We start from the raw sequence: 17,115 nt of genomic DNA on the forward strand, positions 1-17,115 counted from the left end.
GCCTTGCCCAACCTGAGTGTACATCCATTTATGGAGAATTTAGCTTGATTTAAAGTGTCTAATTAGTAGGGCCGGTAGATAAAATCTCCTAGTGTCCCTTGGTCGTTATCAGTGTTTTTGTAGTATACTAAGATGGCTTTTTATTGCTGTTAGAACTCTTTGCGGTTACTTGGAGTTAAAGTTAATTTTGAAAAGCTAGATTCAAAAAAAATTGCTAAAGGCTGTATTTTTAGAGCTGTTTTAGGTTCACAGCAAAATCGAGAGACAATTGCGCAGATTTCCTATATCCTCCCGCCCCCACTCATGTACAGCATCTGTCACTATCAATACCTGCCCCGATTGATTTGTTACAACTGATGAACCTATGCGAGCACATCATTAGCACCCAAGATGGGAGTTTACATGAGGGTTCACTCTTGCTTCTGTACATTCTATGGGTCTGGATAAATATATATGACCCGGATGCAATGGTATAGTGTTCGTTATACAGAGTAGTTTCACTGCCCTAAAAATCCTCTGTGTTCTGCCTATTAATCCTTCCCTCTACTCCTGTAATTGCTGATCTCATAGCGCGTCAATAGTTTCGCCTTTTCTAGAATGTCCTGGTGGAATCATATAGTGCACCAGTAGGCAGTCTTTTCAGATGGGCTTCTGTTATATAGTAATATGCATTTAGAGTTTCTCCGTGCCCTTTCCTGGTTTGATACTTATTTCTTTATTTTACTGGATACTATTTCACAAGCTGCCCATACCACAGTTTATGCAGCCATTCATCTACTAAAGGACATCCTGGTTGCCTCGAAGCGCTAACGATTATAAACAAAGCTGCTATAGACATCTGCCTGCAGGCTTCTGTGTAGATACATGTTTTTCCGTTCCTTTGAGTAAATGCCAAGGAACATTATTGCAGGGTTGTATGGTGAGAGCGTGATTAGTTTTGTAAGGAACTTTCAAACTGTTCCCCATAGTGGCTGTACCATTTTGCAATCCTATTAGCCACGTAGGAGAGTTTCTGTGGCTCCGCAGTTTGGCCAACATTTGGTGTTTCCAGTGTTCCGGATCTGAGCCATTCTAACAGGTGCGAACTGGCATCCCATTGTTTAATGACATTGTCTCCAGGACATACGATGTGGAGCTTTTCATATGCTTGCTAGCCATCTGTATATTATCTTTAGTCAAGGTCTTTGGCTCACTTTTTAATCAGGTTTTTGTTTCTTATTGTTGACCTTTAAGAGTTCTTTGTATCTTTTGGATAACAGCCCTTTATCAAATGTGAAGTGCGAATATTTTCTCCTACTCAGTGGCTTGCCTTGTCATTCTTTTGACAAGGTGTCTTTGGTAGAGCCATTTTTAGTTTTAATGAATTCCAGTTTACCAATTATTTCTAAGACCTTTGCAGCAGCTTTAATAAATATTATAGTCATCCTATAATGTGACACTTTAGATTCTGTTACATATTTCCATAATACCAAAAAAAAAAAAAACCCTACATTTAAATATAAGCTTTGAATGTAAATAACAGAAATTACAGAAATTGTACATTCAGGTTAGCTTGGTGCGGCAAATCCAGAATCATACAAATTTTCTAATATGCTAGATTCTAATTTAAGTTTAGAAAGCCAGTTATTACAGTTAATCAAAAACCCTTTGTGGAAGCAACAGAAACTTCTCAACTTGCGGTGGATTTGATTTATTTTACCATTACTACACTAACTCTGACAGAGGATTTGACAATAGGATTCTGGAACCTAGGAGCAACCTACATCCCGGATGATTTTATTTAAGCCACAAATGGAATTCTCTGGTCCTTTTATATCATTGAGGTCTGTTTCTCAGTCAGCAGACATCCGCCACTCCGGGCACTGGAGACAATGTTTAGATTGTTATCCATTTCAGGTTTCTTTCCCTTTATTCTCTGTCAACCTAATTGTACAAAGTGTGCAGCTCATATAATGACCCAGGTTATCATTATTGTAGGATCTAAGTTCTTGGTGGTATTTCTATTGTGTTGGCCCAGTATTTCATTTACCAGAACCATCAGGGGAAATTGTAATAAAACTTGCTTTTATAAATCTCCTGGGTTCAAGGCATAGTTCTCCTAACCACCTTGTATAACAGTAACCTAACTGCAGTGATGCTGTTCTCCGCTTTTTGTTTCAAGGATTGAGAAGGCACAAATGCAAAAAAGGAAGTCTTAGCTTCTAATTCATCAGGGCCTTGATCATGTTCCTTATTAGAACAGTCTTCCTGTGGGCATTAGAAGCTCTACACCCAACAAAAACAAGGTCTTGGGTTAAATAGGAGATAAGGAGTAAGGAGCGCACTTGAGATGAGCGCCGGGTATGAAAGTTTTCGATCGCGATATCGTACACGTGAAACTAATATTACGCTATATGTTAACTAAGTGGAATTTAAGTAAAAACTTTTAAAAATGTAAAAAAACACCCCCAAGATCTGGGGGAAAGGAAGGAATTTTCTTCATATGGGAGAAATAAGGTGTAATAATGGGAGGGGGGGCACTTTGTGAACCCTAACTGCATGCTTTGATTCACAGACCTGTCTATTCTGTCTAGGGCACCAGCTGGTGTCACTAGTGTGCATTCAGGAAGTCACGTCAGCGTCCTGCCCAGCAGGTCACTTATAGATAAGTAACTTCTTCAGGCATGAATGGATTAGCAGACGTTATTTTCTGCAAAATGCCAAATGCAAAATTGTGTGGAAAATCGTAACAACAAATCAGACATTCTGTAACCTTGTGAATGGCGGTCCTCGCGGACATTACAGGCGCAGAGGTCAAATCTGCTCCTAAAATCCGTAATCATTCCTACAAACACAAAGCACTATCCAGTCCATGATGGAAGACGCTTAAGTAGAAGATCTGCCATCAGGTCATTAGCTGGTTTCCTTTGAACATTGTGCTCTTCTTTGGTCTTTGCCCTTGATAGGCTGGGCATTCAGCCGAGGTATTGATAAAATCGGCCATGAGAGGGGAGGAGGTTATTATCTGAGCATCTATAGCTTCCATCCCTGCTGTCCAGCTAATGTTACAGGTGTCCCTTTAGTAAGTTCCAGCATGTCTGAGGAAAGACGCTGATGGACATGCACTTTTTCCACCCAATTATTGATAAATAAACCAAAAGTTGAAGCCTCTAGGTAGAATACGTATAGCAGGACTATAACATGAATTTTTAGACAAAATAGTCCTACGGTAACTGTGAAAATATCAAGTAAAATTATCATTGAGTCACTAGTAAATTCAAAAGGACAATTGTACAGGTAGCATTAGCTCACCCCTCTCCACCGCCCACCTTCTGCATCTCATTCTTTGCCCCGGGAGAGTGACCCGTGCAGACAACTTTGCCCCGTGGCTCCCACTTGCCTTTAGCCAATTGATTTGGGGGCAGGAAGGCAGAGGAATGAGATAGGAGTCAGGGTTAATGGCCCTGGGCCTCCTCTCGGAGACTAGGACTGACTGTATTCCAGCCAGGGGTGCCTGCTCTACCCAGCTCACCTTCCTCTATCTTCTGCCTCACCAGTGAAGCCTTCCTGTGGAAAGTTCTAGGTTTCTGTTCTCGACTTGCTACAATTGCCAAAGATTTAGGAGTTATGCACCAAAATTTTAAACTTCATCTCAACTTACAAAATGAATGTTTCCACAACTGTATTACTCTTTTTAGATTGGGCTTGAGGAGACTTTTTAGAGGGATAAGAAAGTCCCAAAAGTGCATTGGGGTGATGGTTGCGCACATCTATTTGTTTTCTAAAAGTCATCCAATCATGTAATTACATACCATGTTATGGTGTGTAAATTAGACCTCACTGAAGCTAAGAGAAAAAAAAAATCTGAAATCTCTGTCCTGCCTCATGAATATTGGGCATTCTGCTCAAATACCAGAAAAGGCCATTGAAAAATATGGTTTCTTTCCTAAATTCTCCCCACATTTTTTTTTTTTTTTGGTATTTAAGATGTCTTTAGAATGTCAAAAGTTGCCAGTATTTTTTTCTTCAAATTATATTATTAAATTATTAGCATGATTTATAATCAATCTTGTTTTAGGGTCAGGAAATTTAACTGTTAGGTAATTGCAAGCTATTATGTTAAATCAAATATCACTATATCAGGAAGTGTAATTGAAAATTCATGTATTGTAACTAAACCGAAAGGCACCTATGTATCATTTAACTCGACTCTGAAAGGGGTACAATTTCCATTTCCCTGACTTTATGGGATTATCAGGAAACATTTTTCAAAGAACCATATATGATATTAAATTCAATATGTGGTGGACAGTTTAGAAATTCTGTTATGTAGGTCATGAGAAATAAACTTAAAAAAAAAAAAAGAAAACACTTCCTTTGAGGTTTTCACCGATAGATGAAACTGTGTACCCTTGTCTGTACCCTGAGTGAACAATTTGAGGACTAGCTCTGAATAGCAGCAGATTTATTATTTTCTTATTATATATCATACTTAGGAAAACAAAACGTACACATATACACACATATATTCACCCACATTGAAGATGCAGGATGAAGAAAGATACATGACATTGAATTTACAATGGAAAAAAAGGAGTTCTATCGAAACATCCCAACTTAAATTTAAAGGTATGGTGTTCCTTTTTTTTCCCCAATTGGTATGGGTTAATATGAATAAGAATTCAGTGTGGGTTAATCTGAATATGAATACGGACGGTAATTTCCAACATTCCAGTCTCTACTGTTCTTGGACTGTTTTATTTTTTGGTGCTTTCTTCTCTCTGTCTGCCCCCATCTTGTCTTTCTGTCTCTCGCTCTCATTTATCAAGGTGAAGGCAACAATTGTTTTTAAAGTAAAATTTTGCGTCATATAGTTTCCTAAGGACATTCTCGGGACAAAATACACCCTTACTTGTTATTAAGAAAAATTTTGTGTCATATAATTTCCTAAGGACATTCTCAGGAAAAAAAAATACACAAAATTAGTAAAATTGAGATGGATGTTTAGCTCCAATCATCCACCTCCTTCTCACCCAGAAAAATGGCATCTTTAGTACTAGTTTTTAATTCAGCTTGTCAAAAACTTTAGAGTGTATTTTTCACCAGGTGGATAATTTCAGTTTGGAAAATAGAGATACTGACTTGAAAGACCACAAAATGTAATGGCTCTTCTGTGCAAATTTTTTTTCACAGTTTGTAGATATCACTCTGAAACCAAAATGGGTTTTGGTGCAGAAAAGGAGCTCAGGTGGCTGCAAATAATGAATGTGCAACTCCTAGCTATTTAAGTGGCATCTGCTAATATTCATCCTTTACCAATAAATGCATCGTTCGCTAATAGTAAAGTTTGCTAATATTTAGTAAAGCTTGGGGTGTGACATACGTTTGAGTCTAATTGACGTTAAGTCCTGTCATTATACACAGGGCTTTTACTTAACTTTGTGATTATATATTTGTGTATTTTTTTCCTCGTATCTTGGTGGTAATGAAAATAAGACATTACATTTTTGCCACTATCTAAAGTTTCAGAATCACTATAGAAATAGAATTACTAATAATACAGTTACTTAATATAGATTGAGATGTTTTTGCAGGTTTTTCTTTTCTTGCCCTTAGTGTATATTCCATGCACAGTCCCATTATGTTTTAGAATTGCTTGGGGGCGCCTGGGTGGCTCAGTCAGTTAACTGTCCGACTTCGGCTCAGGTCATGATCTCACTGCTCGGCCCCTGAGCTCGAGCCCCACGTCGGGCTCTGTGCGGACAGCTCAGAGCCTGGAGCCTGCTTCAGATCCTGTGTCTCCCTCTCTCTCTGCCCCACCCTCTGCTTGCACTCTGTCTCTGTCTCTCAAAAATGAATAAATGTTAAAAAAAATTTCTTGAAATAATTCCTCTCCATGGTTAAGCCACTAACTTAATATCCAGTTAGGGCCCTTTACTTCATCTTCCATTTTATTTTTAGGGATCACCTTTTTTTCACCTTGACTTAGTTCATTTTATAATTATGTATAAGTATACACACTGTGCAATTGTAATAATATATACAATGCCTATTATACAATATAATTATAATTATTTTATAATTATTTAAAACATTTATGTATTTTCAAAGTCACACCTAGATAACAAGGTACTTCCAGAGATCTCCAACTCCCCAAAATCCAGATTCCATCTTTTGCTTTCACCCTGCTCTCTCCTCCCACACATTTTTTTTTTTTCAACGTTTATTTATTTTTGGGACAGAGAGAGACAGAGCATGAACGGGGGAGGGGCAGAGAGAGAGGGAGACACAGAATGGGAAACCGGCTCCAGGCTCCGAGCCATCAGCCCAGAGCCCGACGCGGGGCTCGAACTCACGGACCGCGAGATCGTGACCTGGCTGAAGTCGGACGCTTAACCGACTACGCCACCCAGGTGCCCCTGCTCCCACACATTTCAATCCTACATACAGCCTAACATTTCTCTATTAAGTGGATGTATTCACTAGTTCCATTATTGGCCATGTAAGATGTTTGCATTGCTTTTCTATTGTATTCCTATTACAAATAGCACTGCAATGCCTTGCACGTATGTCTTTTCATGTTTTGCCAACATGTCACTGGGATGTATTCCTAGAAGAGAGATTGCTGGATACCAATGCAAATGCTCATGTAATTTTGCTCGTTTTCCCCCAAATATCGCTCCACATGATGGTACCATTTTATACCATGGTGAATCTAATAGTGGCAAATATATTTTTAAAATACTGACTTCAGTGGGGCACCTGGGTGGCTCATTTGGTTAAGCGTCTGACTCTTGATTTCAGCTCAGGTCATGATCTCATGGTTTGTGAGTTTCAGGCCCCACATTGGGTTCCATGCTGACAGTGCAAAGCTTGCTTGGGATTCTCTCTCTCCCTCTCTCTCTGCCCCTTCCTTGCTTGCTCTCTCTCTCTCTCTCTCTCTCAAAAATATACAAAGAAACAAATAAAATAAAATAAAATACTAATTTCAATTCTTTTGGTATACCCAGAAGTGGGATCGCTGAAAGGTATGGTAGCTCTATTTTTCTTGTTTTGAAGGACTGTCATACTGTTTCCAATAGTGACTGCATCATTTTATATTCTCACCAACAGGGTGCAAGGGTTCAAAGTTCTCCACACCCTCACCAACACCTGTTATCTCTTTTTGATAGCCATTCTAACAGACGTGAAGTGGTATCTCATTATGGTATTGTTTGCATTTACCCAATGATTAGTGATGTTGAAAGACTTTTCAGGTACTCGGCCATTTGTATGCCTTCTTTGGAAAACAGTCTATTCAGATCCTCTGCCCCTTTAAAAATAAGATTTTTTGGGGGCGCCTGGGTGGCGCAGTCGGTTAAGCGTCCGACTTCAGCCAGGTCACGATCTCGCGGTCCGTGAGTTCGAGCCCCGCGTCAGGCTCTGGGCTGATGGCTCGGAGCCTGGAGCCCGTTTCCGATTCTGTGTCTCCCTCTCTCTCTGCCCCTCCCCCGTTCATGCTCTGTCTCTCTCTGTCCCAAAAATAAATAAACGTTGAAAAAAAAAAATAAGATTTTTTTTTTGCAATTGATTTGCATAAGTTGTATGAGTTCCTTATATATTTTAAATGTTGGCCCTTTATCAGATAAGATATAGATTTGCAAATGTTTTCTCCCCCTAATTTTTTTTTTTCTCTCGTTCCTTGTGTCTTCAATTTAGGTGGTTTGAGATTTTCCTTTAAAAAAATTTTTTTTTTACTGTTTCTTTATTTTTGAAAGAGAGAGAGAGACAGAGTGTAAGCGGGGTAGGGTCAGAGAAAGAGGGAGAGACAGAATCTGAGCTGTCAGCACAGAGCCCGATGTGGGGCTCGAACCCATGAGCTGCGAGATCATGACCTGAGCCAAAGTCAGGCCGAAGTCAGATGCTCAACCTACTGAGCCAACCAGCCACCCCAGATCTTTCTTTTTAACTCAATGTAGGTATTTATGGCTATAAACATCTCTCTTAGAAGTGCTTTTGCTGTGTCCTGTAAGTTTTTTTGTGCTGTATTTTCATGTTTATTTGTCATAAGTTTTGTTGTGCTGTATTTTCATGTTTGTTTTTTAAAGATTTTTAAAAATTTCCCTTTTGATTTCTTGACTCATTATTTGTTCAAGAGTGTGTTACTTAATTTGACATATTTGTAAATTTTCCAGTTATCCTGCTGTCTTGATGTCTAGCTTCATACCATTGTCACTGGAAAAAAAATCCTTCATATGATTTCAATCTTCTTAAATTTGCCATGACTTGTTTCATAAACTATCATATGATCTATCCCGGAGAACGTTCTGTGTGCATTTGAGAAGAATGTGTATTCTTCTGTTATTGGATGGAATGTTCTGGGTATGTCTGTTAAGTGCATTTGGTCTAAAGTAATAATTCAAGTTCCACGTTCTTATAGTGATTTTTTGTTTGGATGGTCTATCCATTGTTGACTACGAGGTATTGAAGCCCTCTATTATTATTGCACTGTTGTCTATTTCTCCCTTTCACATCTGTTAATATTTGCTTAATGCATTTATCCACTTTGTTGTTGGGTACATATATATTTCTGATTATTATATCCTCTTGATAAATTAACTCCTTTATCATTATATGATGATGACCTTCTTTGTCTCTTGGTAGTTTTTGACTTAATGTCTATCTTGTAGCTACCTCTGCTTTCTTTTAGTCTCCATTTGCATAGAATATCTTTTTCTATCCCTTCTTTTTGAGCCTATGTGCATCCTTAAGGAAGAAGTGAGTCTCTTGTACATAGCATGCAGTTGTATCCTGTTTTGTTTTTTTTTAATCTATCCAGCCACTCCATGTCTTTTGATTGGAGGAGTTAATCCATTTATAATTAGAATAATTCTTTTTTTTTAATTTTTTTTATTTTTGAGACACTATTTATTTATTTTATTTTTATTTTATTATTTTCTAATATGAAATTTATTGTCAAATTGGTTTCCATGCCACATGAGAAAGAATGAAATATGGCCTTTTGTAGCAACGTGGATGGAACTGGAGACTGTTATGCTAAGAATAATTCTTGATATGACAAGACTTACTAATGCCATCCTATTACCTGCTATTTAGCTGTTTTGTAATTCCTTTATTCTTTTCTCTTTTTCTTGCTGCCTTCCTTTGTGAGTTGGTTTTTCATAGCGGTATGCTTTGATTCCCTCTGTTTTTAGTGCATGTATCTAATAATGTGTAGGCTTTGCTTTGTGGTTACCATCCACTTCTGTAAAACATCTTATAGATATAACAGTCTATTTTACACTGATAACAACTTCAATCTCATACAAAAACTCTTCCTTTTTAATGCTTGCCTTTTACGTTTTCGATGTCACAATTTGCCTTTTGTAGTGTGTATTCAATAACAAATTATTGTTATCTATAGTTACTTTAAAGACTTTTTTCTCTTTTAACTTTTATATGAGAGTTAATTAATTTTTTCCAAACTTCTGTGGAAAACTTCCAGTGTTTCTCAACTAAATTCATTAGACAAACAAACAAACAAACAAAAAACACCTGTTACTGGTGTGCATATTGAACAAATATCCATCAATTCCTGCTTTATTTTCTAGCATAAAGTTGTTGGGTTTTATCAATTGCACTTTTTTAACAACTATTGAGATGATCATACATTTCTTTCTAGCTCTATTAATAAGACAAAATGAATTTCTTACTATTGAATAGCATTGGATTCCTAGTATAAATCTGCCATGGTCATTTTATGTTTGGGCGACAATAATATATTTAAGATTTTTGTATGGACACTTAGGAGTGATTGATTTTGGATTTTTAAAATTATTTTTATTTTTATTTTCTGATGTTAAAGTCTTGTAAGTTAAATTCTGTGCAGGAGAATTCTCTACAATTTCTCTACAGGAGAAAACACAAGATAGTGAAAATGCTATTTCCTCCAAAATCGTAAACCTTAATATGGCTCAAATTCATACTGTGGAACTCTTTTCATGATGCTTAAGAGAAATAATTGAGCCTAAGTTTGAAAAGGCTTCTGCACCCTTTCTCCTAATGTTTTCTGATAATCATGTGTTTGATGTTTTTAAATGAATAAATGACATTTTATTACATGTGTTGAATACTTTGAATTTTTTGATGATAACTTTTAACATATCAAAATATTAAAAAATAATCTGGGAAGTACAGGGAATCCATTAATTGAATGAATATAACATATCTTATTCTACTGTCTTGTGAATATTATAAGATAAAAGCTAGGTACTATTTTTCTGACACACTGTTTTGTGTGGTTTATGATGCTCTTTCTTGACCAGGTTCAGCATCTTCAAATGTGGTTTTTTTACTCCCACAGATTTAAAGGGTATTTGGAATATGAATTTCAGCATTTATAATTCAATTTATTGACTGAACAATAAAGATGATCATAGTTATGGGGAGTGGCTTCTTATCAATTATTGTGATACATTTGCAAAAATTATCTTTGATGACATAAAATGTTGTGCAAATATAGATGTTCATTTATTCAACATAAAATAACTGCTCATATAATTCCACAAGCTAATGTCCACCAACCTAAGTCCTTTTTAATGAGGTTGAGAAAAATAACAATGTATATAATTGAGGCCTGGATGAGACTATTTACTTTCTGTATCATGACACCAGTTTGTTGATAACAGCCATCACTGAATGCACATCTTATCTTGAACCTAGCAGTATATGGACAATAAAATGAGTATTTTCATACATATGAAAAAGAAAATAGTCGTCACTCTTAAAGAATTTACCGTCTAAAGAGAAGCTGAAGCATCATTATTACATGAGTTAGAAAAGATTTTAGGATTTTTTTTTTAGATTAGAATAGCTGGTACCAGGAGTCGTATTTAGCTTTGATTTGTATTGCTTTCTTAGTAAATGAGATGGGTTGAATGACTTGTGAATATTATTACATTAAAGCAAATTTATTAATTAGAAAGTATCTATTTGTGTGAATATAGATGTGTGTATTTGTAAGTGCACATGCACAAATGAGCGTGTGTATGCATGCGTGCTTGGGGAATTATGAGGTGTATACATTAAAATTCTTTATCCCTCTGGTCAGTTATGTCAAATATTAGCAATTTCTTAAGATCTGATATAACATGCATCATAGCTCTAACCATGTAGTGTTACTATTACTGAATAAAATACATATTTATTTTTCTGTTTATTTGGGTTTTAAGCTTTTGATTGCCTGATATCATTTGAAATTCAAAACCAATATTATTTGCAATCCTCGTCTTACAGTTGCTTTCACTTCTTAGAACTTACTTTTCTAAGCTAATTCATTTGATTAATCCCTCAGATTCTTCTGTGATGTTGCCTTGGTCTAAAATCTTACTGGGAATATCTGGAACCATAAATGGTATTCTGGTTTTGACTTTGATTTCCCTGTGTTTACTGGGTAAGTTGAAAGATTTTAAATACAAGTATGGAAATGTTTACGTTCTTCTTACTACTCTTTTCATATTCATTCATTCACTTATTCATTTTCTGTCATGTTAACAAAGGCTTAATTAGAAGCTACTGTGTATAAAGCCATATAGCATTCTCCATTGTAATGTATTTAATCTGTAGTCAAATCAGGTGAGTATCTTGTTCTCAAGTGGCATACATTCTAATAGGAAGAAAACGTGTGTGTGTGTGTGTGTGTGTGAGAGAGAGAGAGAGAGAGAGAGAGAGGGATGTATTTGGAAACCGTGTTTTTGGATTTCTTAGAAAACTGTGAATAAAGAGAATTCCAATATTTTTCTTAAAAATATTTATATGTTTTATCTAAGATTACATTTAGTTTATTTTTTTGTCCAATAAATATTTACTGAACAGCTACTATACCCCAAGCATTACCACAAATTTTCACCCCCCCCCAAAAAAAGGAATAATCAGGGTCAAGAATCTCTAATGAAAGAAATAGATTTTAAATAAATAATTATGGTAGAATAGGCTAAACACAGTATCATAGGTTTCAGTAAGGCATTAAGAAAGCATGGAAAGAGGATGTAGGCTCTCTAGAGGAGGAATTTTGCTTTATTTCCTACTGTATCACCAGTTCTTAGGACAATGCCTGGAACAGAATAGATCCGCAGCAAATATGTATTCTAAAAACGAATTAATCGTGTCATCCTTGAAGTTATTTTTCATTAAATGAACATGAAAATAAGAAACTTCCCAGTTACCCCTTCAGATGTTTCTTGTTCGAATCATCAGAATCTTTCCAAAGAATTTGTCTCTGAAACATTGCACAGAAAAGATATTTACCCTATGTTAAAATAATCCTGTTGTTAAGTTTCTCAGGGAGTATTGCAAAAATGCCAAAAAGGAAATAATTCAAATCTCACCCAACACGATGACATTGGAAACCCAAAAATGAATAATGGCACAAGAGGAAATATAAGTAATAAGGACACAAGCCACTGTGGCTCACAAGCTACGGACCATACAGGTATCTCTCAAGGCTTTGGCTTATATTGAGTTTAATTGTTTTGGCTTTCAAAATTTGAAAAATCTTATTTAACAGGTATGCATACATATGCATATACATACATATATATATGTATATATGTATATATGTATATGTACATATATATATATTGATTATTCTTTTTCCAGTGGGAGGAAAGCTGTAAACAAAGAACAAAACAAATAGTCTGTTCCCTTCAGGAACTTAAAATCAAGTTGAAACACATAAATATGGAAAGTTAACTGCGATTATAAGGCAGTGTATAAATACGCTGCAAATAACTATTTTTGTCTCTTATTTATTCTGTTTTGAAATTCAAAATGAATAAAAGTGATTATACACAACAAATTATCCATTATGATTTTATGCTTAGAACTTGCAATCATGCAAAATTTTGGAAAACTGTCCCTTCTGCTTCCAATTATTTTCAGTTTAACTTTAGAACACTTACCTTTTTGAGCCTTCAACATTTACTTTATGGTTTATGTGAAAAATGTGTTGATTAATTTATTTTATAATTACTTGCCAAAGGGTTTTCTCTACTCCATTAGTTTGTGTTCTCTTGATCACATATGAAAATGTCATATATATTATGGTTTACTTATTGGTACTCTTTGCTTTTGGATTATGTATCTGTTTTACACGTATAAGTCTCAAAGTAATTAAGATACTGTAATTTTAACACATATTTTATACTCCGATTAGATGTTAAGAAAGCTTTGATAGGTAAACATGGAATCATACAGACACCATTAAACTTTTATTAAAGTCAGTCTAAATGCTATATATCCAATTCTGAGATACTAATTTCCTATTACTTTTTTTTTTAATTGAAGAAATACAAACATGAAGTTAACCATTTAAAATAATGCAATTCAATGGCATGAGGACATTTGAATGTGCAATGGCTAATCTATCTAGTTCCCAAACATTCTCATCACCCAGAAAAGAAATTCCTACTCCCAATAAAAAAACCCCCTACTCCTTCACCCCGGCCTTTAGCAACCACTAATCTGTCTTCTGTCTCTGTGGATTTACCTATTCTGCATTTTCATATATGGAATCATACAATATTTGACTTTTTGTGTCTTGCTCTTTTCACTTAGCATAATGTTTTCAAGGTTCATTCGTGTGACATCATGTATCAGCATTTTATTTCCTTTTATGACTAATATTCCGCTCTTTGTACATATCTAAAATTTGTTTAAGATGGCAATACCAATCAAAGTGATCTATCAAAATTCCAATGCCCTTTTTTTTTTTTTTTTTTTTTTGCGGAAATGGACAAAGTGATCCTGAAATTCATATAAAGTTGCAAGAAATCCTGAAGAGTAAAAACAATCTTGAAAAAGAAGAATAAATTTGGCAGATTCACATTTTCCAATGTCAAAACTTAATGGGGATGGAAAGATGAATCCTAGCTGCTTAATATTTATGGGGTTTCTTTTCACGGTGATGAAAATATTTCGGAATTAGATAGTAGCTGTATTTGCACATTGTGGACATGCTAAAAATTCATGCACGTTAAAGTGGTTAAAATGGTGGCTTTTATGTTACATGAATTTTACCTCAATAAAAAAAGGAGATTTTAGGGGCGCCTGGGTGGCGCAGTCGGTTAAGCGTCCGACTTCAGCCAGGTCACGATCTCGCGGTCCGTGAGTTCGAGCCCCGCGTCGGGCTCTGGGCTGATGGCTCAGAACCTGGAGCCTGTTTCCGATTCTGTGTCTCCCTCTCTCTCTGCCCCTCCCCCGTTCATGCTCTGTCTCTCTCTGTCCCAAAAATAAATAAACGTTGAAAAAAAAAAATTAAAAAAAAAAAAAAAGGAGATTTTAATGGCCATAAGTTTGAATAGATATACTGACCTGCCGTCATATTTACACATACAATTTACTTTCGTTCATTATTATGCCAAAGTCTTAGGTATTTACAATTTAAGACCTCAGTTTAATTTTAATTTAAGAAAATCGAGGAATATAAACTTGTAATTATATAGAGGTTGACAAAACTAAATTCTCAATATTAGTTAATATCAAAAGGGAATCATTAAGGATTTATGCACATAAAGGAAGTAGAGAAGTCTTAAAGCTTTATTTGGTTAAATTATAAGAAAATGGTATAAATAATATTTAATCTCTCAAGTAGCATTAATGCAATATACAGCTTAAATGGTTCATGTTATTTTAGCAATTCCATTAGATCTGGGCATGAAAAACATTCCCCTTTGTCTAAGTTTTGCTTCATCTTACTAAATTGATTTCTCAATTCCCAAGAATTATCATTTGTGTTTTGGACACCTTGTAAATCTGAACCCCTTGTTGTGAGTGATTTTATCATACAGCTCCACTCTTACTCATATACAACACGTAAGTATTCAGTGTCCAGAGGTACATATGTAATTTAATTTTCTTTGTTTCCTTTGTATCACTACAGGATTGTGCCCATCAGAATGGCTCAAATATCATAAAAAGTGTTATTGGTTCTCTAATGAGATGAAAAGTTGGAGTGACAGTTATAGGTATTGTTTGGGAAGAAAATCTCATCTACCAATCATTCAGGACCACATTGAAATGGTTAGTGGTTTAGGGCCAGGGTTATGGCGTTAGTTTCTGTGGAGTTAAAAACAGCCTACCTCAGGGCGCCGGGGTGACTCAGTCTTTTAAACATCGGACTCTTGCTTTTAGCTTAGGTCATAACTTCACGGTTTTGTGGGTTCGAGGCCCACGCCCAGCTCTGCACTGTTAGTGCGGAGCCTGCGTGGGATTCTCTGTCTCCCTCTCTCTCTGCCTCTACCCCACTCATGCTGTTTCTGTTCCTCTCTAAATAAATAAAAAAGTAAATAAATAACTTAAAATGACTTACGTCCTATTTCTTCCCACCCTTCCAGTCAGTTATCATTTACCTTGATTACTGAGTTTTTGGCACCTTCCTAAATTTTGTGCTCAAAGCCAGTGCCTTACTTGACTCATGCTAGCCCTGGACTGAATACTTGTATTCGATGTACAGGTAACGTATACGTATATGTATGTTTACAATAAACGTGCAATGTGTGTAAATAAGTTATGAATTGATTACTATCAGAATGCTCATGCAGGATACTAATTGTCCAATAAAATCCTAAATCGTTTTAATATGTCTGAAAACTATTAAAATATTCTGTTCACTTACTCATTCCTCACTTTTTAGGCTTTTATACAGAAAAACCTAAAACAATCAAACTACGTGTGGATTGGGCTCAACTTTACATCCCTGGAAAAGGCATGGACCTGGGTGGATGGTTCTCCGTTAGATTCAAAGACGTGAGTCTTTTCAAAAAGACTATCTGATTTACTGTCTATCGTAGAACTTATCTTCATAAAGCACCTCTCGGTCCACCAAAATCAACTCTGAAATAGTTCTCGGTAGTAAAACATTTGAAAGGATGAAAATCAGATTAATGTTCCCTGGAGTAATGATGGATACTTTGGTTTTGTTTTCAAAGCAAAAAGACTAGAAAAGAATAATGGTTGTGCATTTATTGTTTAAAAACTACACCATATACAACAATGGAAAGAAGACTAGACCAAGGATGTGGGCACAAATGTACTCTCAGTTCTGTCACTTGTAAACAGACTCTCTGGGAACTTTCTGCGAAATCACAGACAGCAATATTAAGTAACAGACATACTGTAACTTTTAGTGAATCAAAGGATTTGAAAATGCCCTGAAATCTGAGTTACGTTTTGATTAAGGGAGGGAATTAGCCGAAAACGTAAATGGATGTCGTTAGCAGCAGTGATTAACAATGTATTTATCATTTCTTCTACAGATTTGTCATAAAAGGACCAGCTAAAGAAAATAGCTGTGCTGCTACCAAAGAAAACAAAATTTACTCTGAAACTTGCAGCAGTGTTTTCAAATGGATTTGCCAATATTAGAATTAAAAAAAAATTTAGTAGTGAACTAATCAATGATGAAAGCTTTTGCCTATTAGGTTCTAATATTAACCTTAAGGAGTGAGAATTTAAAACTGAAAACAACAAAATGTCTTCTCCATTTTCTCTCCATCGTCTACATTGGTCCTAATCTCAGAGTAACCCATGTAAATAATCCAAAATATGCCCTTCCTATTTTTTATGTGATAATATAATCCAATGTGAGTCCATGGATTTATACTCAGGACTTTTATTCATTTTTCATGTTATAACAAATGTGACCAAATTTATCTGCTTTTCTGTATTTTGCTTGTTTATGTGTAACAATATTCTGTGTTAATTTCACATCATTCTGAGTTTCATTGTAGTATGGATTTATATATTTTTTACTGCTTTGTTGAGCATTAACTTCATTCTCAGGTTTTTGCTACTGTAAGCTATGTTGCAATAAACATTCTGAATATCTTTTTATTTTATTTTACAGTTTATTTATTTATTTTGAGAGGGCGGGGGGCAGAGAGAGAGAGGGGAAAGAGAATTCCAAGCAGGCTCCACACTGTCAGTGCAGAGCCCAATGCAGGGCTTGAACTCAAAACCCTGAGATCATGACCTGAACAGAAATCAAGAGTCAGAGGCTTAACCGACTGAGCCAATCAGATGCCTGTGAATATTTTTTTAAATGGTAGCTTTTTCATTTCTTTTTCTTTGATATAAACCTTAAAAGTGGAAATTCTGACT

General features: G+C 35.6%; 1 protein-coding gene across 1 annotated transcript; it reads left to right on the plus strand.

Moving 5' to 3' along the window:
* The first annotated feature begins 4,384 nt into the window (after positions 1 to 4,384).
* On the plus strand, positions 4,385 to 16,853 carry LOC123590204 (killer cell lectin-like receptor subfamily F member 1). Its single transcript, XM_045463110.1, has 6 exons — positions 4,385 to 4,608; positions 11,312 to 11,410; positions 12,293 to 12,448; positions 14,897 to 15,036; positions 15,650 to 15,762; positions 16,272 to 16,853. The coding sequence occupies exons 1-6, from the start codon at positions 4,524 to 4,526 to the stop codon at positions 16,378 to 16,380; spliced, it is 702 nt and encodes a 233-aa protein (XP_045319066.1). The 5' UTR covers positions 4,385 to 4,523; the 3' UTR covers positions 16,381 to 16,853.
* Positions 16,854 to 17,115: the final 262 nt, after the last annotated feature.

The sequence above is a fragment of the Leopardus geoffroyi genome, chromosome B4 (assembly GCF_018350155.1).
Source record: "Leopardus geoffroyi isolate Oge1 chromosome B4, O.geoffroyi_Oge1_pat1.0, whole genome shotgun sequence".
In the NCBI taxonomy this organism is placed as follows: domain Eukaryota; kingdom Metazoa; phylum Chordata; class Mammalia; order Carnivora; family Felidae; genus Leopardus; species Leopardus geoffroyi.

Bases quoted from the DNA above. Each gene is read 5' to 3' on its own strand.
- LOC123590204 (XM_045463110.1), top strand. From the start codon at position 4,524: ATGCAGGATGAAGAAAGATACATGACATTGAATTTACAATGGAAAAAA. The intron at 4,609-11,311 runs GTATGGTGTTCC...TTAATCCCTCAG, and splicing joins ATCCCAACTTAAATTTAAAG to ATTCTTCTGTGATGTTGCCT. The intron at 15,037-15,649 runs GTTAGTGGTTTA...CTCACTTTTTAG, and splicing joins TTCAGGACCACATTGAAATG to GCTTTTATACAGAAAAACCT.